Below are 26,644 nucleotides of genomic sequence, written 5' to 3'. Positions count from 1 at the left end.
GTTGCCAACGGACAAGAGTAGCAGTCAAATACGCTGGGTTTACCCGAGAAAGACTACAATAACCATGAAGCCTTGCGCGGGCACTAGCGCGCATGCGTGTACGGGTTTTTTCTACAAATCGTTTTTGGCGATTCTGTTCGGGGGGGGAGGGTCTATATCACGACCGGAATATCGGTGATAAGTGGCTAATACACTCAATTTCCTTTCTAAAAGGGTTTATCTAACGAATTTAATATTAAACACACAGTGCATATTTTCCTTGCATGAATATAGTGATAAGTCAATTGTCAGGGGAGCTTGAAGTAAGTTTTGAACGAACTTCCAGTAGGAGTGGTAGAGGCAGGTTCGATATTATCATTTAAAGAAAAATTGGATAGCTATATGGACAGGAAAGAAATGGAGGGGTATGGGCTGAGTGCAGGTTGATGGGACTAGGTGAGAGTAGCGTTCGGCACGGACTAGAAGGGCAGAGATGGCCTGTTTCCGTGCTGTAATTGTTAAATGGTTATATAAGTCAATAGCATCATAACATTTTAAGTAACGTTTGGATATTAAACACACAGCACATATTTTCCCCGTATGAACAGATAAAATCATTGCAACACACCAATATCGCTGAATCAGTGGGAGCCCTGGGCTTGTTTTCCTGCAACAAGACGGTCCCATCGAGGGGTGATGGGAGACAGCGATACCTGAAGGGGGTTCCTTATGTCCAGTCTATTCCGCAATTTAGTTTTCGTTGCATTCATTGCAGAGATATGTTGGAAATGGAAGCAACGTTTTCAGTGCCTTCGTGGCTATCTCAGGATTTTTAGCCTTGACTTTGATCCAGAATACCGGCAGAGATGTTATGTCAAACAGACTCTCCAGCCCGTCGTCATTTGCAAGCTCGAGGAGTTGATCTCCTTCCCGTGCTGACATGGATGATGCACGGGTAAAGACCTCGCATGCGTAATGGCTCAACAGTGGGCATGACAAGGAATGAGGAAAGGTGCAGCTGACTCCTATCGCCAAATCATATCGCTTCCTCACGGCCCGGTAGCGCATGCTTTGCAGCCCGATACCGGTCTGCGGCCCGGTGGTTGGGGACCGCTGTGTTATCTCACATGTATTACCATAATCTCCTGATTTTTAGCCCCACCAACCCCTTAGCTTCTGATTTGCTAAGTGGAAGGTCTGTATCCACAGATGAACTTTTAACAGCTTTTTTGGCCGAACAATCAACCTGCTCATTCCCCTCAACACCTCCACATGCAGGGACCTATAAGAAGCAGACATGTAGACCAATACTTCGAATGTGAAATAAAGTTTGAAGAGCTTCCGGCAGTAAATCTGACCTATTGCTAGAATGACCTGCTTTAAGACTAGTCAAAACTGAAAAAGAATCTGAACAAATCCTAACTTTGCAAGGACAGATTTCCTCCACCCACTTTAAGCCCAACTAGTTCTGCAGTATACACTGATAAATAGTTAGTAAGATGTTTCTTTATTGTTACCTGTAATTCAGGTACAAAAACAGCCACTCTGTCATTCCCTGTTAGATTATTTATTGATCCATCAGTAAAAATAGTTAACATATCACAATAATTTTCCTTAACATACTGATGAACCAACAGACCCTTAGGTATATCAGGATCCTTGGATTTCATTAAATCAGGCAACCTAAAATCAACTAAAGTCATTGCAAAAAACCACAGTGGGGTTACCAAAAAAGCACCAGTGGGACAAATTACATAATACAGCAAACACATATTCCTTACTGCACTGCAACATAGTCTTAAAGCATAAGCTTGTATCACATCAAACATGTTAAATTTGAAGATGAAGCTGATCCATAAGCCACACAGCCAAAATCAAGTACCAGTCTAATTAAACAAATAAATATGGTCAACAGAGATTTTCATGTAGCTCCCCAAGAATACCACATAGACATTTAAGGATATTTAATGCCCCTTTAATTTGTCAATTATCTTATTGATATGGTGCTTCCATGTCAGCTTATTATCCAGCCATATGCCATGAAATCTTACTACTGACACTTCAAGAGTTTGACTTTGTAATTTCAAATTAGGTGTATGTATATTGATTCGCTTTGTAAAACATGTAACTTGTGTTTTAGCTATTGAAAGCTTAAAACCCCATCTATATACCCACTGCTCGACCTTATTAATTGCTAATTGCATCCTATATACAGTTAAATTGAAAGTTTTCCCTCTGATCCTTCAAGCTCCATCATCTGCAAAAAGTAATTTACCTACCCCGTACCTATCCTAGCAAAAATATCATTAATCATAATGTTAATTAATAAAGGGTTACAAATACTTCCTTGTGGAGTCCCATTCTCTATCTCAAAGAAACCCAAATATACCGTCCCTATCCTTACCTGCTTAGAACTTACAAATAAAAAACTCAGAAAAAATTATAGCCTTCCTCTTACTCCCAACTTCCATAATTTAATCAAAAGACCCTCCCTCCATAACATATATGCTTTTTCTAAATCAAAAAATACTGCATTACAACTTCTTTATTTACCTGGGCTTTCCTAATATCATCTTCCAAACATAAAACTGAATCCAATGTCATTCTACCCTTCCGAAATCTGCTCTGATAAAACGCTATATCACCTCTTTCTTTCCAAAATATAATTCAACCACTCTATTACCATACATTCCATTTGTGTAAATGGGACGTTAATGATATTGATCTATAACTAGAAGGATCCGATGGGGGGTTTTCCAGGTCTTAGAATAGGCACTACTACTGCCATTTTCCATGAGGAGAGAAGATGGTCTAAATTCCAAATATGATTCAGAAATTTTAATATTGTCTTAAGACAATTGTCGGCCATATGTTTAAACATAGAATAACATACATCTTCCTTTCCTGGAGCCATCTGACCTGTACTATTAATAGCTTTCTTAAATTCACACAAAGAAAACTCTACATCACTAATACTGTCATTGCTACAGCTGGATCCAGCACATCAGAATATTCACTTAGAGCCTTATTCCTACAGTGTTTAGCCTCTTCACTTAAATTATCTTGATTATGAATTGCAGAAAATGACCAAGCCAGTAACTCAACTTTCTCTGTTTCAGTAACAGTCGTATTATCTTCTTTAATCAATACTGGAATGTTATTAGCCCTATGAATCCACCCCATTTTTTTAATCACTCCTCAAACATCCCCAAGTTTAATATCCCTTACAATACTATCATAATATGACCTCCAGTAAAACTTTGTTTCAACCTTCCTCACCACGGCCTGTGTTCTTTTATACTTAAAAAGGTCACTCAGAGAGTGATACTTCTTAACTTTCCTAAATGCCTTATTTCTCTCCCTAATTGCATCTGCACACACCTCAGTCCACAATGGTACAGCCTTTCTCCTACTAATGCCCTTTTTAATAGGAATCACTTCCACTGCAGTTTGATGAGTAATGTGACATAACCTTTCATTGCAGAAATCCACATCATCCTCAACATTCAGCCCTGACAGACGTTCATCACACAAAACCTTAAACCTCTCCCAATTTGCTTTACCAAAATTCCACCTCCTAAGAGTGGCCTTCTGTCCCCTATATAGATTGAAACCCAAGCTTATAAATATAGGAACATGATCACTTCCCAATGTTTCATCTCCCATTACATCCCACCAGCCAGAATGTTCAAAATTAAAATTTCTAGCAGTTTCAGAACTGTTATGAACATTAAATCTCATGTCCCTCTCATCATTAAGACATATAAGATGTGAAATATCTAAAACTTCTTCTACAATCAAACCATTACCATCATTCTGTGACAACTCCACAGAGAACTGTGTGTATTAAAATCCCCACACCATATGACCCTTACTGAGCTAGAGCTACATATGCTATCCAAAAATCTATCGAGATCTTTCCACAAGGGTTATAAAAATTTACCACCTTACTTATTGAATCAAATACTTCAGCTATAAGTGTCTCATATACCACATTTACATCCACAACTCTATGTCCTATTCCTTTCCTTATAAAACTTGCAACACCACCACCTCCACCAACTAATCTGTCACAGCTAATTACTATATAATCCTGCAAAGAAAAATTTAAATATGGTAACAACTAGGTTTCCTGAATACATATAATATCAGGTGGATTTGATAAATCAGAAATAAACTTCTTAAAGTCTTGACCATTGGAAATCAGGCTTCTTGCATTCCACTGCAATATTCTTATTCCTATTATGTACCTTCACAAGGAGACTGAAATACAGATACCCCACCCATCAGAGCTTCATTTACAGTTTCCCACATAACACCTGTTATACTCAGATTCTTTTCAGCATTTAAAACAGTTTATGTGGTTAGCAACTCTTGGAATGGATCTTCCCAGTGGGGCTCCAGGCAATTCGTTGATTGCTAGGTTCTCACCAGTACCCAATCTCCCAGCTGGTAGGTGTGGTACTCTGCAGCCAGCTTACTCTCCTGGGCTTCAAGTACCTATTGATGGAAACCTTTAAGAGCGTCTGTCAGTGCTATACAATACTGCAACATGCTTTCACTCATAATATGGATATCTGTCCGCTTAATTAAAAAGGGAGGAGAGACTGGCAAAGAACAGACTAAGGATAATAGAACCATAGAACACTACAGCACAGAAAACAGGCTATTCGGTCCTTCTAGTCTGTGCCGAAACATTATTCCGCTAGTCCCATTGACCTGCATCCAGTCCATAACCCTCCAGACCTCTCCTATCCATGTACTTATCCCATTTATTCTTAAAACTTAAGAGTGAGCCCATACTTACCACGTCAGATGGCAGCCTGTTCCACACTCCCACCACTCTCTGAGTGAAGAAGTTCCTCCTAATGTTCCCCCTAAACTTTTGCCCTTTCACCCTAAAGCCATGTCCTCTTGTATTTATCTGTCCTAATCTAAGTGGAAAGAGCCTATTCACATTTACTCTATCTATACCCCTCATAATTTTGTAAACCTCTATCAAATCTCCCCTCATTCTCCTACACGCCAAGGAATGAAGTCCTAACCTGTTCAATCTTTCCCTGTAACTCAACTCCTGAAGACCCGGCAACATCCTAGTAAATCTTCTCTGCACTCTTTCAATCTTATTGATATCCTTCCAGGTGACCAGAACTGTACACAATACTCCAAATTGGCCTCACCAATGTCTTACACAACCTCCCCATAACATCTCAACTCCTATACTCAATACTTTGATTTATGAATGTCAGGATGCCAGAAGCCTTCTTTACAACCCTATCTCCCTGTGACACCACTTTCAGGGAATTATGTATCTGAACTCCCAGATCTCTTTGCTCCTCAGTACTCCTCAGTGCCCTACCATTTACTGTGCATGTCCTACCTTGATTTGTCCTTCCAAAATGCAACACCACACACTTGTCTGCATTAAATTCCATCTGCCACTTTCTGGCCCATCCCTCCAGTTGGTCCAGATCCCTCTGCAAGCTTTGAAAGCCTTCCTCGCCGTCCACAATACCTCCAATCTTAGTGTCATCAACAAACTTGCTGATCCAATTTACCACATTATTATCTAGATCATAATGTGTTTACCTCAGTGCTTGAAAAGAAACAATTAGAACCAGAGTCTGAAGATGAACTACATACTGTACCCCTGTCTTCCCTAGGCACGGTTTCAACAAAGCCCATGCCAAGTGGCACCTTGTGAGTACTTGGTGAGGTTGACGACAGCTGGTGTCCTGCCATAGGCAGCACTGTATCTAAAGTCAACACATGAGGTTCTGCCTGATTAAGAATAGAAAAACCTTTTTAAAGTGACCAAAAGCCTGAAGGGTCAAGACATCAGTCACAGGTGGGAGGACTCCTGACAGCAATCTCTTCAGGAAAATGTGAAAATTTTGCACAATATGCTATGGCTGATCATGTTTGATGAAATGGAACATTATGCTAGAAGAAGCCGTAAGGAAATGCTTGTTCCACTCACAAACCAATATTTGCATGATTTATGTTATATGTTTTCTCAACCGTCTGAGCATATGAAGAGCTCCAGTATAATAAGAACTTTTCAGTGTGTTGATAAGCTGGGAACTGTGCCCCATAGAAACAACCTTTCTGTGAAAATTGATGCAACAGGGCTAACTGTGTTATGGTGTATGGATCTAAAATGGAATAACCATGACAGCGAAGTAACAAACACAAATGGCGATGTTTACACTAATCAATCCTGAAGGACATGATTCTTTTGCAATATAAAGTACAGACTGTCTGTTGGCCGCTGATGGAGTAACAGCTCTCTACTGCTGCTCCTAATTTACTTACTTTTCTCTCCAACCTTTTGAAATACTATTGTTAGACAGGATATTATTTTAATATGACTACTAAAGCAGCTTTGGAAGCTATTACGAGTTGAATTCAAAAGCCTACTGAGGAGTTTCAACAGTTTAGAAAATAAATCAGCACTGAAATTAAACAAATAGGTACGAAACTAGAAGATATTCAAGCAATTCTAACCAAACATGATAAGAAGATAAAGGAACATGAAGATGTTATTACTTTACTGGACGGGAGAATGGATGATATGCAAAAGCTATATGGAAAACAATTTAAGACCAACGAAATGAGACAGAAGATTATTGATTTGGAAAACAGAAGTAGGAGGAACAATTTATGAATCTTGGGACTTAAAAGAACAAATGGAAGGAGATAATCCTAAAGAATTCTTTGCAAATCTTTTGATGGAACTATTCCCTGATATTATAATGTCTCTGCCTTTGATTGATCGTGCTCACAGGTCACCTATCTATGGATCAGCATCAAAATCTAAACCAAGATCGATCATTATATGTTTCCATGAATTTCAAATAAAGGATCATCTGATTCGAGCTGCCCGTGGAAAAGGTATGATTGACTACCAAGATCAAACGATACGTATTGTTCAAGATTTTTCATCAGAAGTTATGGCAGAACGTGCTATGTTCAAAAAAGTTATGACGGAGTTATACAGTCAAAATTTTAAACCCTCTCTTCATTCTCCAGCTCAGCTGAGGATTACATTGGAAGACGGATCACTTAAATGGTTTTATATGAAGGAACAGGCGCAAGAATTTTTAGAGTTTAAAAAATATGCATGACTATATATATACATTGAATAGACTAAAACAGAAATATTACATATTTAAAAATGACTGTTTAATATTTTTAGTATGAATAATTGTTATTTCTGTTTGATGAACCCATCTAAGCTTGTTTCTCACTGTATTTTATTTAGTCTTGGTTAGAATAGTAAATAACCTTGAATTCTTGGAGCGGTTCCAACAGGCTTCCTAAGGGAATGTGTTTAGGGGAAGTAGATATCGGTTAATCTATGACTGAGTTTCTCTCTTTGGGAGGGGGAGGAGGGTTGGGGAGTCTTTTTTTCTTGAAGCTGATTTGGGAATCTAGTCAATTCTGTTGCTTAGTTAATTCAAGGTTTATTATTTGGGCTTGATATACTGTACATTTTTCCGATTGCTATTTTAATCTTTCTTACAAACAGCCTTAAAAGGGATCAAAGTATTAATTTACTTAGTTTTACCATAAAAGGACTAAATCACCCCATTAAAAGAAATAAGATTTTTGCCTATATTAAAAAACTTAAGGTACCCGTTGTTTTTCTTCAAGAAACACATGTACGTAAGTGTGACAATTCACGCTTTTTTTTATCGATGGAGAGGATCTCATTTTCATTCTTCACTTCAGGCCAAAGTAAGAGAGGTTTCGATCCTCATAGATAATAAAGTTCCCTTTGTTCAACATAAAGTAATTTCCGATACTAATGGGCGTTTTGTTATAGTATTAGGGAAATTAAATAACAAATTAATGGTATTTGCCAATGTATATGCTCCGAATGTAGATGACCCAGGTTTCTTTGAGTGTTTTTTTTCATTTTTGCTAGATCTACGTCTGTACTCATTGGTGATGGGTGGAGACTTTAATTGTTGCTTAGATCCAGTTTTAGATCATTCATCTTTTAAACCAATGATACCAAATAAAACGGCTGTATTTATTAAATCTTTTTGAATGCAATGTGGCATTGTGGATGCGTGGCGTTTTTTTTTCATCCACTAGATAAGGAATATTCATTTTTTTTCTCATGTTCATCATACATATTCCAGGATTGATTATTTTTAATTGATATCCAAATGATTGCATTAGTTCAATCCTGTGAATATAAAGAGATTGCTGTTTCAGATCACACTCCTGTGTTTCTATCTTTAAATCTTCCTGGTCTTCTTCAAACAAATAGATTTTGATGATTTAATCTAACTTTGTTATCTGATAAAGATTTTCTAAAGTTTATGGAGAGACAAATTACCTTTTTTTTGAAGAAAATACATTAGAGGAGACTTCTAGTCTTAATCAGATGGGATGCCTTTAAAGCGTATATTAGGGGCAAATTATTTCTTATATTGCAAGTATTAAGAGGAAAGCTAATAAAGAGAGAAGTGATTTAGCTAATCAGCTGAAACAGTTAGACCAAGAGTATGCCTTGGCTCCAGAACTTGCCTTATATAAAAGACGTGTTGAAATTAAAACTAAATATGATCTTCTTTTAACCCATCCAATTGAAACCTAACTCCTAAAAGATAAAAGTCAATTTTATATTCATGGAGATAAAACAGGTAAACTATTGGGTAATCAAATTAAAACCTTTAGAGCTAAACAACAGATTAAAGAAATATGCAAAGCTAATGGTGATAGGACAACTGATTATTTTGAAATAAATGATACTTTCAGAGAATTTTACTCTAAACTTTATAGTTCTGAATCTTCTAAGGGTGATACTGTAATGAACAATTTTTTAGATCAACTAAATATTCCTACAATTTCTGCCAACAACAGAAAATTGTTGCAACAACCTATTCTTTTTGAGGAAATTGTTGAGGCTATGCGCTCATTATGTTTGAGGAAAGCTCTGGGTTCAGATGGATTTTCTGGAGAATTTTACAAGACCTTTTCCTCACTGCTTACACCTCATTTATGTTCAGTTTTTTCAGATTCATTTAAGTCGGGCAGACTTCCTCAATCTTTTTATGAGGCTTCCATTTCGCACGTTCTTAAAAAGAATAAGGATCCAGCTGAATGCTCTTCTTATAGACCAATTTCTTTACTTAATGTTGATGCTAAGATCTTATCTAAAGTTTTGGCCCATAGGATTGAAAATCTTTTACCATCTGTCATTTCTGATAACCAAATCGGATTTATCAAAAATCGATATTCTCACTTTAACATTCGCCGGTTATTAAATGTTATTTATTCTCCTTCTAACATGGTATTGGAATGTGTGGTATCCCTAGATGCTGAGAAAGCTTTCGACAGAATTGAATGGAATTATTTATCTAAAACTTTAGAAGAATTTAATTTTGGACCTGTTTTCATTCAATGTGTTAAATTACTTTATTTAGTCCCTTCTGCTGGGGTTATCGCTAATTTTCATAACTCCAAACCATTTAAGCTTCAACATGGCACTAGACAAGGTTGTCCATTGAGCCCTTTGCTTTTTGATCTGGCCTTAGAACCTTTAGCCATTGCTTTTCGAGAATCTAATGATATCACCGGTATTTTAAGAAGAGATACATAGAAACATAGAAACATAGAAAATAGGTGCAGGAGTAGGCCATTCGGCCCTTCGAGCCTGCACCGCCATTTATTATGATCATGGCTGATCATCCAACTCAGAACCCAGCCTTCCCTCCATACCCCCTGACCCCTGTAGCCACAAGGGCCATATCTAACTTCCTCTTAAACACAGCCAATGAACCGGCCTCAACAGTTTGCTGTGGCAGAGAATTCATAAAGTCTCATTGTATGCTGATGATTTGCTGCTATTTATTTCTAATGTTGAAACTTCATTACCCCATGTGCTTTCTTTTCTCTCCTGTTTTAGCCAGTTTTCTGGTTATAAATTAAACCTACATAAAAGTGATATTTTCCCTTTGAACAATTTGATGCCAAAAAATACTAACTTCCTTTTTAAAATTGTAAGAAACCAATTTACCTATTTAGGTGGAACAATCACTAAAAATTATAAGTGTCTATTTAAAGAAAAATTTCTTACTCTATTGAATCATGTAAAAAGAATACTATCAAATGGGTCACCTCTTTCGTTATCGTTAATTGGTCGAATTAACTCTATCAAAATGAATATATTACCTAAGTTCATATATCTTTTTCAGGCATTGCCAGTTTTCATGCCTAAATCCTTTTTTGATTCTCTTGACTCTATTATATCTTCTTATATATGGAAGAATAAGCATTTTAGATTAAATAAAATTCATCTTCAGAAAGATAAAAAGAATGGAGGATTAGCCTTACCAAACTTTAGATTTAATTATTGGGCAGTTAATATAAGAAATCTTATATTTTGGTTATATTATATTAATCATGAGGATTGCCCGATGTGGGTTTTTTTAGAAGCTAATTCTGTTAATAAATTCTCTATTATTTCTCTTCTTGGATCCTCACTTCCTTTGTCTTTGAGTAAGTTAACTGATAATCTGGTAGTAAAACACACTAAGAGGATTTGGATACAATTCTGAAAATATTTTGACTTATTGAGATTTTCTCTTTCGAGTCCCATTTTTTCTAATTATTTTTAAACCCTTTATGAATGATGTGGCTTTTAAAGAATGGGATAGATTAGGTATTAAATGCTTTCAGGACGTGTCTGTAGAGGAAAGTCTTTTTTTGTTTGAACAATCGTCAACTAAATATAGATTACCCAAAATGCATTTTTTTGATATCTACAAATAAGAGATTTTTTACGGCCCCAAATAAATACATTTCCTTAAAGTCCTGATAAGAATCTACCAGATGTAATCTTTAATCTGAAACCTTTTTATAATGGATCTGTATCTAATATTTTTAATATGCTGTTGGGAATGAGAAGTGTTCCTTTAGATAAAATTAAAAATCTTTAGGAACAAGATTTACAGACTTCAATTTCTGAGGAAACTTGGAATCAAATTTTTAAATTGGTCAACTCTTCATCGTTATGTGCCCGTCACTCTCTCCTTCAATTTAATGTGGTCCATAGGGCCCATATGACTAAGGATAAGTGGTCTCGTTTTTATTCAGATATATATCCGTATTGTGATAAATGTAAGAATGGAGAAGCTTCACTCATTCATATGTTTTGGACATATTCGAGTCTTGGAAAATATTGGAAAGAAGTATTTCAAACCTTTTCGATACTTTTTAAAGTAAATTTCAAGTCTAATCCTTTGACTGCTTTATTTGGTATTGTTGGAGGAAAGGATATTATTTTGGAGCTATCTGATTTGCACATTTTGGCTTTTATGTCTTTTATGGCCATAAGGACATTTTTGCTTAAATGGAAAGATGTGGTCCCTCCTATTCATGCCCAATGGTTACATGATGTGGTGATGTCATGTTTAAATTTAGAGAAGATTCAATGTTCAATCTTTGAATCTAATCAAGACTTTCAAACATTGTGGGGACCTTCTTTGAACTATTTTCAAAACCTTTGATTTGCTGTTAAAGCACAGATGATGACTAACAATCATTTTTTCTTTTTTCTTCTACTAATCAGCGTCGGTCTTGGTACTGGGTTAGATTTTTTTAATAATAAAATTATTATTTTTTAATGTTACGAACTAATTGACTTGTACGAATATAGGGTAAGGAGTCTTTACACGCAATTTAGTTTAATGTATTGACATATATATTTTTTTCCCTTTACTCTGTATTCTTATACCGTATATATAAATTAATAAAAAATTGGAAAGAGAAAAAAAAAGTACTGGGAGAATGGTATGTTTTGTAACTCTAAAACATAAAACTAATTGAAAGAAAAACATAGAGTTAGGAGTAAATGCATGCCTACTTTGTCTTTTACTTTAAGCAAGGTACACACATATGATGTGGTGGCGTGATGACGTACGCCATTCACATAGTTTTATATATAATCTGCAATGCATTATGTAAACAACAAAGTATGTTTAATCAAACAATATATTTACAATATTACTCAAATATTGATGTTGTTGTTGTCAAATATTACCAAAATATTAAATGCACATACTTCTCCCAGCTTAGCTATAACCTCCAACTCAATATGGAATACAACTCAACTCAGTAAGTAACTTATTGCTGTCTAGTCATATATAGATATCAAGGAGCATTTTTCATTCCTCTAATGCATTATCACTTCTCAGTCTAGTAATAATTGGCCTTTGCTCAGGTTAAAATCTTTATTCCTATTCTATCTTTGCCCCTTTCCAGAATTATAATTAATACCACATTTACTCAGTGAAAAGCACCAATGGATCATATTATCCATTATCATATGAGGTTGATGTTCTGGAGCATGTTGATATTAAGGGAGAGGAGATGTTGGAATTGTTAAAATACATTAGGAAGGATAAGTCCCCGGGGCCTGATGGAATATTCCCCAGGCTGCTCCATGAGGCAAGGGAAGAGATTGCTGAGCCTCTGGCTAGGATCTTTATGTCCTCGTTGTCCACGGGAATGGTACCGGAGGATTGGAGGGAGCTGAATGTTGTCCCCTTGTTCAAAAAAGGTAGTAGGGATAGTCCGGGTAATTATAGACCAGTGAGCTTTATGTCTGTGGTGGGAAAGCTGTTGGAAAAGATTCTTAGGGATAGGATCTATGGCATTTAGAGAATCATAGTCTGATCAGGGACAGTCAGCATGACTTTGTGAAGGGCAGATCATGTCCAACAAGCCTGATAGAGTTCTTTGAGGAGATGACCAGGCATATAGATGAGGGTAGTGCAGTGGATGTGATCTATATGGATTTTAGTAAGGCATTTGACAAGGTTCCACATGGTAGGCTTATTCAGAAAGTTAGAAGGCATGGGATCCAGGGAAGTTTGACCAAGTGGATTCAGAATTGGCTTGCCTGCAGAAGGCAGAGGGTCGTGGTGGAGGGAGTACATTCAGATTTTTCGTCGTTTTTATCAACGACCTGGATGTGGGGGTCGAAGGGTGGGTTGGCAAGTTTGCAGATGACACAAAGGTTGGTGGTGTTGTAGATAGGTAGAGGATTGTCAAAGATTGCAGAGAGACATTGATAGGATTCAGAAGTGGGCTGAGATGTGGCAGATGGAGTTCAATCCGGAGAAGTGTGAGGTGGTACACTTTGGAAGGACAAACTCCAAGGCAGAGTACAAAGTAAATGGCAGGATACTTGGTAGTGTGGAGGAGCAGAGGGATCTGGGGGTACATGTCCACAGATCCCCGAAGGTTGCCTCACAGGTGGATAGGGTAGTTAAGAAAGCTTATTGGGTGTTAGCTTTCATAAGTCGAGGGATAGAGTTTAAGAGTCGCGACGTAATGATGCAGCTCTATAAAACTCTGGTTAGGCCACACTTGGAGTACTGTGTCCAGTTCTGGTCGCCTCACTGTAGGAAGAATGTGGAAGCATTGGAAAGGGTACAGAGGAGATTTACCAAGATGCTGCCTGGTTTAGAGAGTATGCATTATGATCAGAGATTAAGGGAGCTAGGGCTTTACTCTTTGGAGAGAAGGAGGATGAGAGGAGACATGATAGAGGTGTACAAGATAATAAGAGGAATAGATAGAGTGAATAGCCAGTGCCTCTTCTCGAGGGCACCACTGCTCAATACAAGAGGACATGGCTTTAAGGTAAGGGGTGGGAAGTTCAAGGGGGATATTAGAGGAAGGTTTTTAACTCAGAGAGTGGTTGGTGCGTGGAATGCACTGCCTGAGTCAGTGGTGGAGGTAGATACACTAGTGAAGTTTAAGAGACTACTAGACAGGTATATGGAGGAATTTAAGGTGGGGGCTTATATGGGAGGCAGGGTTTGAGGGTCGGCACAACATTGTGGGCCAAAGGGCCCGTACTGTGCTGTACTTTTCTATATTATTTTGGCACGTTTTCTCAGTGTATATTTGAAGTTTGCTGTCACATTCCCCACCTAAAGCAGACCATATTCAACCTTTCTATCACTTTCACTGTAGTATTCAGCATCTCTTGTGTAGGGAGGCTACAGAGGATGGAATAAAATAAACTTTGGGCTGACCTCAGACGGTAATTCCAGAGCTACAGTTATGGAGCAGTTCCCATCAGTACTGCTGGTCCATTCACTTATAAGGAAGTAATTTTATGGTCTTTATTCTTTAGAGCACGAGAGAGAGAGGTGACCTCATAGAAGTTTATAAAATCACAAGAGGTATAGATAAGGTGAACGGTCACAGTCTCTTCCCCGGGATTAGGGAGTCCAAAACTAGGGGCCACAGATACAAGATAAGAGGGAAGAGATTTAAAAGAGACCTGGGAGGTACTTTCTTTGTACAGAAGGTAATGAGTACCTACAATGAGATGCCAGAAGAAGTGATTGAGGTGGGTGCAATTGCAATAAGTAAGAGGCATTTAGATAGACACATAGAGGGGAAGAGGTTGGAGAGCTATGAGCCAAACACAGGCAACAGGGACTAGCAGGGAAGATGTTGTGGTCGGCATGGACCAGTTGGACTGAAGGGCCTGTTTCCATGCTACATTACTGTATGACTCTTCTTCTTCTTCCGCCTAAACAACATATGCTTTCAAACAGCTGCCATTATCTCTAATGTAATGCAGGTTATAGCCAAACTTCATTTGAACTATCAGGAACAGGAAAATCTAATGGTAGGTAGACTGATAGAATAAATAATTGTTACTGAACTGGAAGCTGCCATAGGAAAATTCACGAAAAGTTGAGTTGATGCTCATGTTTTCATTTCAGTCCAAGTTAAATAACTATCCATCAGTATAATGAAATTGTTGTTTGTTTAAAAAAAAGTACACATGTACCTTCTGATGAGGTCATAGAAACTCCGACCATGAGCTTTTAATCACCTGTTCCTGCATCCTTGGCAAATGCTGTATTTACTTACCAGTGGTTCAAGGACGCTATCCAAATACAGCCAGGTAAACAAAATTAGTTCGGATCACTTTATTACTGATTATTCCTATTTGTTCAGTAAAAAGGTTGGTCCAAATCTTTTCTTTTAAACTATTACATATTAACATACTATATGCACTCCTGCTCACATGACAGCCCTCTGCACAAAATGTGGAATGGTTTCAGTTCTATTTCCAGTTAAAACTGGCCTTCTTTTGTCCTTCATCTATTCTGCGCGATAGCACTACACCTACACCATGTCCAACTGCACCACCCCGTATGAAGGATATGAGCTTGACTGCCTTTTCATTAATGACTTCTATGTTTTCCTTCACTAATTGTAGGTGTTTGTACTTTGTTTTTATTTCACATTATTAGATGCTATTTTGATCAACACGGTAACTTGGCAGGTTAGTTTTGTTACACAAAAGATGATCCCCTCTTGCTAGATGTTATCGGCATAATTATACAAGCAATTATGCTTGTTGGATTTCAAATTGGCAAATTGGTAAGTTTATTAAATTAATGAAGTGGTTTATTATTGCCACTGCACCAAAGTACAGTGAAAATCTTGTCTTGGATAGCATTCATGCAGATCAATCCATGACAGCGGTGCATTGAGATAGTACAAAATAAAACAATAACAGAATGCAGAATTAAATGTGAGAGTTACAGAGAAGGTGCAGTGCAGGTACATAATAAAACGCAAAGTCATAATGAGGTAGACTTTGAGTTCAAGAGTCAAACTTATCATATTAAAGATTGCCAATAGCCTCACAACAGCATAATAGATGCTGTCCTAGAGCCTGGCAGTAGTGCTTTCAGGCTTTTGTGTCTTCTGGCCGATGGAGAGTGGGGAGGGAGGAGAAGAGAGAATGTTTGGTGTGGGTGGGATCTTTGATTGTGCTGCCTGCTTTACCAAGGCAGCAAGAGGTGTAGACAGAATCCATGGTGGAGAGGCCGGTTTCCATGATGTGCTAAGCTTTGTTCAGAACTCTCTGCAGTCTCTTGTGATCACAGGCAGAGCAGCTGCTATACCAAGCCATGCTGCACCTATATCAGGTGCTTTCTATGATGCATCAAAGAAGATAGGGGAGGGTCAAAGAGAGCATACCAAACTTCTTTAGTCTCCTGAAGAAGTAGAGGTGTTGGTGAGCTTTCTTGACTGTGGTGTCAACTCGGTTGGACCAGGACAGATTAGTAGTGATGTTCAGTCCTAACATCTTGAAGCTCTCAACCCACTTGGCCTAGGCACCGATAGTATAAACAGGAACATGTGCACTGCCCCACTGTCCTGCAGATGGATCTGTTGTTATGGACAAAATACAAGCTCTTTTATTTTGCCGATGTTGAGGGAAATGTCATGAGACCATGCCACCAGGCTGTCAATCTCATTGCCACTTAAGGTACGGTCCACTATGGTAGTATCAACTGCAAACATAGATGGAGATAGAGCAGAATCTGGCCACACAGCCGTGAGTGTATAGGGGGTAGAGTAGGGAGGCTGAGGACACAGCCCTGTAGGGCATTAATATGGAGGATAATTGGAGTGGAGGTATTGCTGCCTTTTGATTGTGGTCTGTGGTCATGAAGTTAAGGATCTAGCTGCAAAGGGAGGTGTGGAGTCTCAGGTCTAGGAGTTTGGAGATGTGTTTGTTTGGAATCACAGCATTATAGTACTGTAGAGTGTAGTATGCAGTATGGCTTTCTATGGCTTAGAAAGTCTTAGTTAAGATTCAGCTTTCGAGGATGATTTGTAAACTGGGTAATGAATATCATTCCTTATTTGGAGCATGATTTTGTGTACTTTGTCTCCATGCAATTGCACCAGTTTGTCTGCCTAAAGCACAGTCTCAGTTGTTGCTGAAAAAGCAGACTGTTTTAAATTGTTAAGACTGTTGAAAGTTACGGCTGTAATTGAACTGGTCTTATATGGACATTTTACATTCAGTTTTGCAAAGATGGATGCTGCTATGGCAACAGCTGTGGATTGTAGACTGTAGCCATACCAGTCATTTGTGGTGGACAATGTTATTTAGCTTAGTTAGATGCTACTTCTATCAGCATTATAATTATAGTCAAGTTTGAATGTCAGGTTTTGCAAGCTCAACATTGACTGAATTTGTTTATCTTAATGAATACACCCAGAACTACAGTGTAAAGCATGAACTTAAAGACCCAGAAGCTACAAATAAATTGCAAAGCATGAATATTTTTTAATGAAATAATCTACCCATTACATTTCTTTCCCCTCCCCCTCTACTTCCTTGTTCAAAACTATAGGTATGTCCAACAACTTCAGTGAATTCATTGAGTTATTGAATGATTGCCTTTTGGCCCGGTACTGTATATAAATGTACAACAAGAGGAGAGGCCTGTTGAGATTTGATATTCTGTAACAATCAGGATAGAATTTTGAATATGGAGGTTGTTGAGTGGTTAGAAACAAGCGATCATTGTTAGACACAAATTTTTCCCAAAGTTTTTTTGGGAACGTATATCAGTAAAAACCAAAGCCATTAAATTGAAGTTCAGAAAGGCAAAGTTTGTGCAGATGCAGCAAAGACTTCAGACGGTAAACTGGAATGATTTGCTTGACTTTGAGTCAGTTGAGGAACAATGGGGCCATTTTAAAGAACATGTAGTGCAGGAAATGTTCATACCCAAGGTTCGGGACAAGCAATAAAACAATAGATCAGCAACAAGGATGAATAAAAATATACATAAAATTTTTGAATAAAGACAGCTATATAAGGAATACTGAAAAAATAGTAATTACGTCAACCACAGAGCATGTGAAAATATGAGAGCTATAGTCAAGAGGGAAATTCAGATTGCCAAAAGGCAGGTTGAGAAGGATATTGCTGATCATGCTAAGATTGACTTCAAGAGATTTTTTCAACACTTTAGTAGTAAAAGAAATGTCAAGGAGGAAGTTAAATGTATAAGAATAATAGTGGGATGATAAATTATATAGAGGACATAGCAGACACTCTTAACTCATATATTGCCAAAGTATTCACCTGCGAAGATGTTAGCTATATACCACTAAATGTAGAGAAAAATGAGGTTGTTTTACAGTGACTTAGAGATCTTAGAAAGTGAGGTCCTGCTTCAGCTTAAAAGGCTGAAAGTTAATAAATCTTCAGGGCCAGACAACATATATCCAAGGTACTGAAAGAGGTCTGTGATTATACATACAAACCCTAATATGTATTTTTCAAAAGTCAGTGAGGACTGGAGAAATCCCCAAGGCCTGGAAAAGGGCTAACATTGTTCCGGTATGTAAGAAGGATGACCACACTGACCCTGGTAACTATAGACTAGAGAGCTTAACACGTATCGTAGGTAAGATAATGGAAGCATTAATAAAGAATGAGATGGAAAAGTAGCCGATAAGAACAGGCATGTTAGCAGAAAGCCAGCATGGAATCAGAAAGGGGAAATCATGTTTTACTAATATGCTGGCTTTACGATTAAACTTTTTAGGCAACTAAAATTTATGATGACAATAGAGCAGTTGATATCATTTACTTGGATTTTCAGAAGACTTTTGACAAGGTACCCCACAAGAGGTTAATAATCAAATTACAGGAGGTATGGATGCAGGGTAAGGTGTGGGAATGGGTACAGAATTGGCTCAAAAACAGAAAATGACAAGCTATGGTGAGAGGCTCATTTTCACACTTAGAAGATGTTGAAAGTGGGGTTCCGCAAGGATCAATTTTGGGGCCGCTGCTGTTTTTAATTTACATTAATGATTTGGATAAACACGTAACAAATAAACCAGTCAAGTTTGCCGATGACACAAAATTGGGGAGACGGGCTGATAACATTCAGGCAGCAGAATCAATACAGTTAGATCTGAACAAAATCCAGATGTGGGCAGATAAAAGCCAGATGAAATTTAATCTAAGTAAATGTAAAATATTACGCATAGGAAGTAGAAATATTAAATATAAATATACAACGGGGGTCTTGATTTAAAAAGTGCACTGTACGAGAAGGATTTAGGCATCCTGGTAAACTCATCACCATCAACATTTCGACAATGCACAGAAGTGATTAGGAAGGCTAATAGAATGTTGGGCTATATAATCTGCTCAGTGGAGTTCAAGTCTACAGATGTTCTCCTTAAGCTGTGTAATGCACTTGTGAGGCCACACCTTGAGTACTGTGTACAATTTTGGTCTCCATATTGTGTGAGGAATGTGAAGGCACTGGAGAGAGTCCAGAGAATGGTGATTAGACTCATTCCAGGCCTGCAGGGTATGAGCTATGAAGAAAGACTGAAATAATTAAATCTTTAGTCTAAGTAGACGTAGAATGAGAGATGATAGAAGTGTTCAAAATCATTAAGGATATAAGTAAGGTGGATGCCAGCGGCTACTTCAAAATTAATCCATCAGTGAGGACACGAGGCCAATAGGTGGAGACTGGTTAAAGGGAGATTTCAGACTAACATCAGGAAGCATTTCTTTACACGGTGAGTTGTGGACACTTGGAACCTAGCTGTGTAGTTGAGACTAGGACCTTGGAGATGTTCAAATCTAAACTTGATAGTTATTTCACACACTACGTGAATAGGGATTTGGTAAGCTTTGCTGGGCTGAAAGTTCTTGTCAAAAACTTCCCAATGTTCAGATTGAAGGCAGTGGTTGAAATGAATTCTATAGATTGATTTAAAGGGGGGCTAGATATCTATAAAAGAGGGAAGAGAAGAGATGGCTAAATTGTTGCTTTAGGTGAGAGAGGAAAGAGAAGGGTAAAAGTGACAACGCAGTGGAGACTGCAGAGATTTCTGTTGCAGGGATCCGGAGCATGTCAGGCAGCATCGACAGAGGAAATATTATTGGTTCAAACTCTTGGATCAAATGTTTATTTCCCATGTCTTAGGTCCTATATGAATATCATGTGTTATAAACCAGGTACGTACATCACAAAGCTTCTCTGTTTGTCGGGAACCAGAGAAAATCGGCAGATGCTGGAAATCCAAGCAACACTGCTTGTCCACACAAATAAATTGCACACAGCATATTCATTCACACGGGTGCTCTGCAAGACGATGCAACTTTAACTTTTTTAACAAAACTCGGTGTTGATAAAGGGCCTCGGCCCGAAGCGTCCATTGTTTATTTCCCTCTTTGGATGCTTCCTGACCGCTGAGTTCCTCTCCAGCATTTTCCTTGTTGCTTTTAATAACATCAGCGTAATTTATACAAATCTCTGCTCAGCGTTTTACCAGTAGATTATCGTCTGCAATCACTAACGTTCATAGTTCTAAGTACAAATAAGAATAACTTGCAGGCTGAAGGAGACCGTGTCCATGACAACGTGACCTCGCCCCCTTCAGCACGATCTCTGAATTATGAAGACAGCTCCTGCGTTTCACTTCCGGGCGTTTCCAACACATCCGCCGCCCGACCCTTCGGTTGATGGCGACGTCGCTGAATCACCACCGCCGCTAGAAACCGGGGGCGGAAGAGACAGTGGGACGAGTACGCCATCGTGACGGCGGCGTGGACTGTTCTCCGTTGCCGGACACCAGTTTCGGCCCGAATATGCCGCTGCTTTTCCTCGAGCGCTTCCCTTGGCCCAGTCTGAGGACCTACACTGCTCTTAGCGTCGTGCTGCTGTCCGCCAGCCTGTTCAGCGCCTACTCCCACCTCAGCCTGCCGCCGGTGCCCGTCCCGATCTCTGTCCCCCGTCAGCAGCCCCCCAACCTCGGCCCTGCCGCCCGTACTGACGCTATGAGTGCCGACCAGCCGCCGGCGGCGGAAGAAGGTGATACCGGAGGACTAGCCGCGCAGCACGGCAGCCCCGCCGATCTAGGTGAAGCCGATCTGGGATTATTGGGCAGACCGGAGTGGGCTGAAGGCCACGGTTTTGTCCTGGAGATGGCCTGGTACCTGGTGTCAGACGGCTGGTGCATTTGGGTGAGTGTTTGTGTTTCCTCCCCTTCAGCCCGCCCCCGCCCCGACTCCGGAAACCTGAACGCTGAGGGGTTTCTGTCCAAACTTCACGATTTCACGGAGCAAAACATTACAAGGAGTTGATTTTCTCCCTGAATCTTCCAGATCTGTGAAATTTGAAACAAATAACAAATGATTTTATGTTTAATATTGGAGTTAATAGTGAACTTTCTGGTGGTAGTACGGTGTTTAATTAGAAGTAAAAGTGGCAATAATCATAATACTCTCTTAACGAGCTACCTTTCTCTGTCGCGAGGAATCTAATATTCTGAAAATAAAACTTTAATTTTACATGCCATTTAAACACCGCGTTGTTTCCTTTTTAAGAATTAATGTGTGAATCCTCAAACCATTTGCTGGAATGGATCATGCACTTTGGATTACGACATTCTAAATTTTATGTGTTTTAAACTTTGCCAATGGCTTTGGATTCTATAGTGTACGGGTTTAGGAAGTTCCGTTGTATTTAGTTGAAACGCGTCCAAAGTTTTAAAAAAAATCTCGAAGTAGTTTTGTCAAAGGGTGGATATATAGTCGACTCAAAAAAACATAACGTAAAAGATCGGATTTTTATAAATAGAAAATAGGTGTACCCTGTATTGCAGTGAGTTACCAACTAGAAATGCCCTTCTGGTTACTTCAGTCTGTCAAATATAGCTTGCAAACTCTTGACCTGTTGAAGGTATTTTCAGTAAACATTTGAAGAGTTATTTTCTCATGAAACTTTTTAAGCTTGACTGCATTATGCTTTATAGGCAGTGAGTGCCAAAGACGCGTGTCCATTGTATTAGATGATGGAATTTGAAGTCAGCATAGACTGTGTTACAAAGTAACCAAACTACGCCACCGTTGTTGCTTTTCCCCTTCCTACTTAAAGGCTGTCATGAGAATATTTTGATATCTGTTGTTGGGTATCTAAACCTAGATGTTGAAAGCAGTTCATATAACTTGGAGTACCACAATTGAGCTTAACTGTTACCTTTGCTCACACAGTTCAGTGGAGAGTCACAAGACACCAGTTGCAAATCTCCCTTGCAGTTAATCCATCCTTCCTTTTGTATGCAAATTCTAATTCTTCCTTTGCCAAGGTCAGCAAATATGTAAATCAGTAATTGACCAGAACTCATAGTTACTATTTTAAAATACTTGAATGAATAAGTACATCTTGGTTCTTGACTAATTGGAATTAACTCACTTATTTTTTCTTGGTCTCTACTTCAAGGATGATATTTGCCATTTTGCAAGGTGGAGAGGTCAATATTCTGTTAACACTAACCTCCTGTTACTTTTAATTAAAAGAAATGAGTAATGGATATTTAACGATCAGTAGGATTTGTGCTGGAAATTAGATCTGTAAGCCTAGTCTTCATGATAAACAAAAATATCTTGCTTGAATAGAAAAAACTTGCGTAAGTGCATTCTTTGGCTCTTAAATAATTTCCACTCATCAAGCTTTGGAAACATTTAGGTCTGTGAATATTAAGACACAATTTTATTGACCATCAGTTAGCAGAAAGGAATTGGTGAACAATATTTCTAACTAGGTTTCCCAAAAATGTTTAGTGCCTAGCTGTAATTTGTGCCAATGAAGTAGTTCTAAAAAGCATTCAACTGTTCCAATGGAAGTTAAGTATTAATGTTTTTTTAAAAAAACATATTTCTGTTAATTGTGGAAAGGAAAGTATGGGATATGAGGAAAAAAACATTAAAAATTGATCACATTTGGCTGAGTCTTGTCTCGTCCTGTGAGAGAGTTTCATAAGAAGTAAACTCTTGGAACAAGCAGTTGTTTTTCATTTGCTTGTGAATATACATTTGCTGTGTAGTTGAAAAAAATCTTCAAGTATTTTATTCCGGGACAATTTGGATGTAATAACAACAATGTAAGGAATTTACATTCAGCAAAAAAAAATGAAGGATTGTTGTGGAGAAAGTTTGTTAGTTATTAGTTCATTTTAAATCTGCAAATATAGTTGGGTAACCTAAACACACAAGGTTATTTGTTTCCTTTTGTTTGAGCAAGCTACCCAATTTTGTTTCGTAGACCTAACCATTTTCTTTGATCATGATTGGATATATTTATTGGCCACTCATTTATTATTTATATCATTGTCCTTACCGATTTGTTATTCAATTGGAGAAAACACTCAGAGGCCACGTTTTCGCTCGATCAATTCTTTGTTTAGTTTGATACGAGGAGAGGTAACCACCATACGCATCTACAGCGTCTGGCAATCAACTCTGCCTTGCACAAATACAAAGTTACATTTATATCCAGAGAAAAAGGTTTCAGTTAGCACCTGTTTCCCCTGTCCACACTTGTGAGGTTTGTGGTTAGCAATTTCATCATGGTCACAATAGCTTCACGTGCAGAGGTACAGGTCAGTAAGCACCTCTATTCTAAGAAATGAGCATGCGGTTTCAACATCCTAACTGTGCCCGGTTCTGTTGTCTAGTTCCCGCCCCTGCTATATTTTCCAGGTCACATACACCATTTAACCCTTCCTATCCCATACTCAAAACCCCTTTTCACTTACACATTCCCTCCTTTTATCATCTCAGTGATAACCACCAATATCATGGAAATCCTCAGGTATCGGTTCAAGCAGCTCACCGGCTTCTACAGGGTTCTTCACTACCATCATTGGTTTTGCCGGCATTAAGTCCCTAGGGAGGCCATCATTCGGTTCAGAACACACTTTACTACGGCAATACAGACCAAGATTCCTATGATAGCTGTTAGTGCATAGGTGGCACCATTAATCAACCAGTCCTTCCATGCTCCTAATCCCCAGTTTTCCCATCCTCCCCAGTCTGTTCCTTCCTTAATTGATCCTAATTGTTCATCTATTTGGTTCACATAGCGTGTTATGTTTGCAGTGGCATTGTCCAGGCCCATTATGCATTGGTCTTTTACGATAACACATACCCCACCTTCCCTCGCAAGGAGATAATCAAGGGCATAACGGTTCTGCATGGAGAAGAGGCGTAGTTGGCTAAGATTGTCTGTTATGAGCTTTAATGCCCCCGGGTAGCATTTGTGAGGCCGCAAGCTAACTAGTTCCTATTGTGGGCTGCCATGACTGCTCCAGAAGCCCCTAGGGAGAAAAAGCCGGCTGCCCCATACCCAGCCACTTGTCCCGGGGTGAAGATAGTCAGTTTCCGGTAGTCCGCACAGAACTCTTGAGAAACCTCTCTCTTAAGTCTTGCAGGTGGCGGTGCCAGGGGCCCCCAGGCCCCTGGGCAGGGAACCGCAGTGGGGAAGAAAGTGCCATAGGCCACTTAGGAAGGATAGGGGTATTCCAGGAAATTGGTGGCCGTGCCATTGTGGAAGAAGAAATACCCCTGAGAAGTGTACATCCCTTGGCTGTCATCAGATACCCATGGTCCTTCCAGGCACTTGGGCTTTTACCAGGAGGACAGGAGGCCCACTTGGTCCCCTCGATGTAGTCCGGGCGGGGGAACAGGTGGTTGTAGATTCGGAGGTGTGTACGGTTTCCTTCTCCGCATAGAAGGTGTGTTCCCCAGGACGGGCACACAATTCGACTTACTACAGGTACAGGTGACGCTCTGCCCTTTGATCGAGGGGCGACATTGCCTTCTTTTGCAGACATCATATAGGCAGGCGGGGGTGTGCAGGCAAAAATATCAGAGCATCCCCATCCTGTCCTGGTGTAACAGTTCTCATAGCCTGGCCCTCCCTGCGGGGGTTCGGGGTTGCCCTCCCACCAGAGGTCTCCCTTTAACTATTCCGTACTGTAACGGTGGTCACTACTTGTCCATGTAATGTTAGCCGGAGGAAATAGTCTGCCACAGGGGCCTTGGTGGGGTCCTTTCCTTAGGCAGGGTACTGTCGCGTGGGGCGCACTGGAAAGGTTGGTAGATGCGGTTCCAGTGCAGGAAGATAGTGAATAGGGAGGAGACAGTCGGGGGAGGATAACAGATGATAGTGGTTCCAAATAATCATCTATGTACCTTTTGAAAGTAATTTTCACCTGATATATCCCAAGGGGGGGGCCTTCCAAGCGTGGAGCTTTCGGTGAAACCCCAATTCCTTTTTTTTTTTATCAAGGTGCCCCTCTTTGAGCCCACTAAAGATGTTGAGGTCACTTTTAGGGCTCCCTGGGAACACCTTCCTTTATAGGACTTGTTTTCTAGTTGGTTCTCCATTCGGTTCCTTCTGCATTCAAAATCAAACCTGCAGTTTCGGTACCGACAAGGGAGGACCCAAGAGTTCCTTCCATCCAGGACCAGACAGCAGTCTGGTTCCTCAAGCCTGCTAGTACAGTAGTTGATCTTGGTAATGTTCCGTTCCCCTGGTTCATCATCCCTGTCACCCTCACACATCAGAAGAACCTGACTGCAGAGATGATATACCCTATTTTCCCGCTCTGTGTCGCAGGTATGTACTCGTCCCCTGATCCTACCCACAATTCCTACTATCCCTAAAAGAATACAAGCAATCAAAGTTATCCTACCTTCCATCCCCCCAGCCACGGTTTTAGGGCTGTGGCACTCCAAAAAGTCAAAGTTCAATCATACACAGGGGACAATCTTAGTACAATTATCAGTACTCTTTAGTCCTTCATAGTCCTGGTAATTCTGGGTCCCAGTGTTTGCTGTCGCTCAGATGGATCCAGTGCTCTTGTCCTTCCACCTTGACTGCTAAAATAGTCTGCAGGAGGACCTGGTCCTCCCTTCCACCAAGGTCCCAACTTTGGTCTTTCCTAGTCTCGGATCAGCACCCCGTCGCCAGGTTCGGGGTTAGGCCAGTCGCTGTCGTTTGCTCTCTCCTTATAGGCTTCCACAACCTGAGTATGGAGGAACTTCAAAGAGGGAGTTAATTGCCTACAATAGCCCTGTAATTCTTGTCCCATTACTTGTAAGTCCACTATGGGAGGGGGAGGTCTGTCACTGTCCCAGGGAGTCCTGCCAGGTCGTCCATAAACTATCTCTGCTGCGGTTAGTCCTGTCCCAATCTGGGGAGTGATCCGCATATGATATAACGCCACCGGAAGCACTTTCAACCAGTTCTGTCCGGTCTCTAGGGTTAGTTTAGTTAATTTGTCCTTTAGTATCCCATTAGCCCGTTCCACCAGTCCTGCTGCTGCAGGGTGGTGGGAGCAATGGAACTGCTGGCCTATCTTTAGTAATTCACAGAGTTCCTTATTGATCTTTCCAGTGAAGTGCAGCCCATTGTCTGAAGACAAGCGACAGGGGATTCCAAATCGTGGGATGATGTCCTTTACTAGTATCTTAACCACCGTACTTGCTTTGTTATTGGTGGTCGGAAAAGCCTCTATCCACCTGCTAAACACATCTACTATCACCAAGCAATATTTGTAACAGTGTACTGGAGGCAGCTCAATAAAGTCCATTTGTATCACTTCAAAAGGCCCTCCCGGAAGTGGAGTCCGGCCTCTTTTGCATTTGAAAGATTTTCCAGGGTTTACCTTCTGGCAGGTTAGGCATCACCTGGCTCTATCCTTTGCTGTCTCCTGCATGTTAGGGCTCCACCAGGTTCTTAGCAATATCACACACATTCCCTCCTTACCCGGATGTGTATCAGTGTGCAGTTTATCGACAAGAAGGGGTAACCATGCATCTGGGGCACATATTTGTCCCGCTGGTGTCTGCCAGAGACACGTTACAGAGTCTTGAATGCAATTGTGGTCGCGCCACAGGTGAATCTTAGGGGGCCTGTGTGATAGCAATGCACGCTGTTCTGTGCTCACTTCCCAGGGGCCAAGTAGGGACGCCTCTTTCGCT

The 26,644-nt window shown here is 39.8% G+C and overlaps 1 protein-coding gene across 1 annotated transcript in view; it reads left to right on the top strand.

Moving 5' to 3' along the window:
- The first annotated feature begins 18,996 nt into the window (after nt 1-18,996).
- The window catches only part of amfra (autocrine motility factor receptor a), a 71,757-nt gene continuing 64,109 nt past the window's right edge, over nt 18,997-26,644 (top strand). Inside the window, exon 1 of the mRNA XM_063066685.1 lies at nt 18,997-20,839. Within this exon, the coding sequence (XP_062922755.1) occupies nt 20,465-20,839 (375 nt within the window). The 5' untranslated portion in view covers nt 18,997-20,464. The remainder of the gene's footprint in view (nt 20,840-26,644) is intronic.

This window comes from Mobula hypostoma, chromosome 14 (assembly GCF_963921235.1).
Source record: "Mobula hypostoma chromosome 14, sMobHyp1.1, whole genome shotgun sequence".
Lineage (NCBI taxonomy): Eukaryota > Metazoa > Chordata > Chondrichthyes > Myliobatiformes > Myliobatidae > Mobula > Mobula hypostoma.
This window is presented reverse-complemented; position numbering and strand designations above follow the sequence as displayed.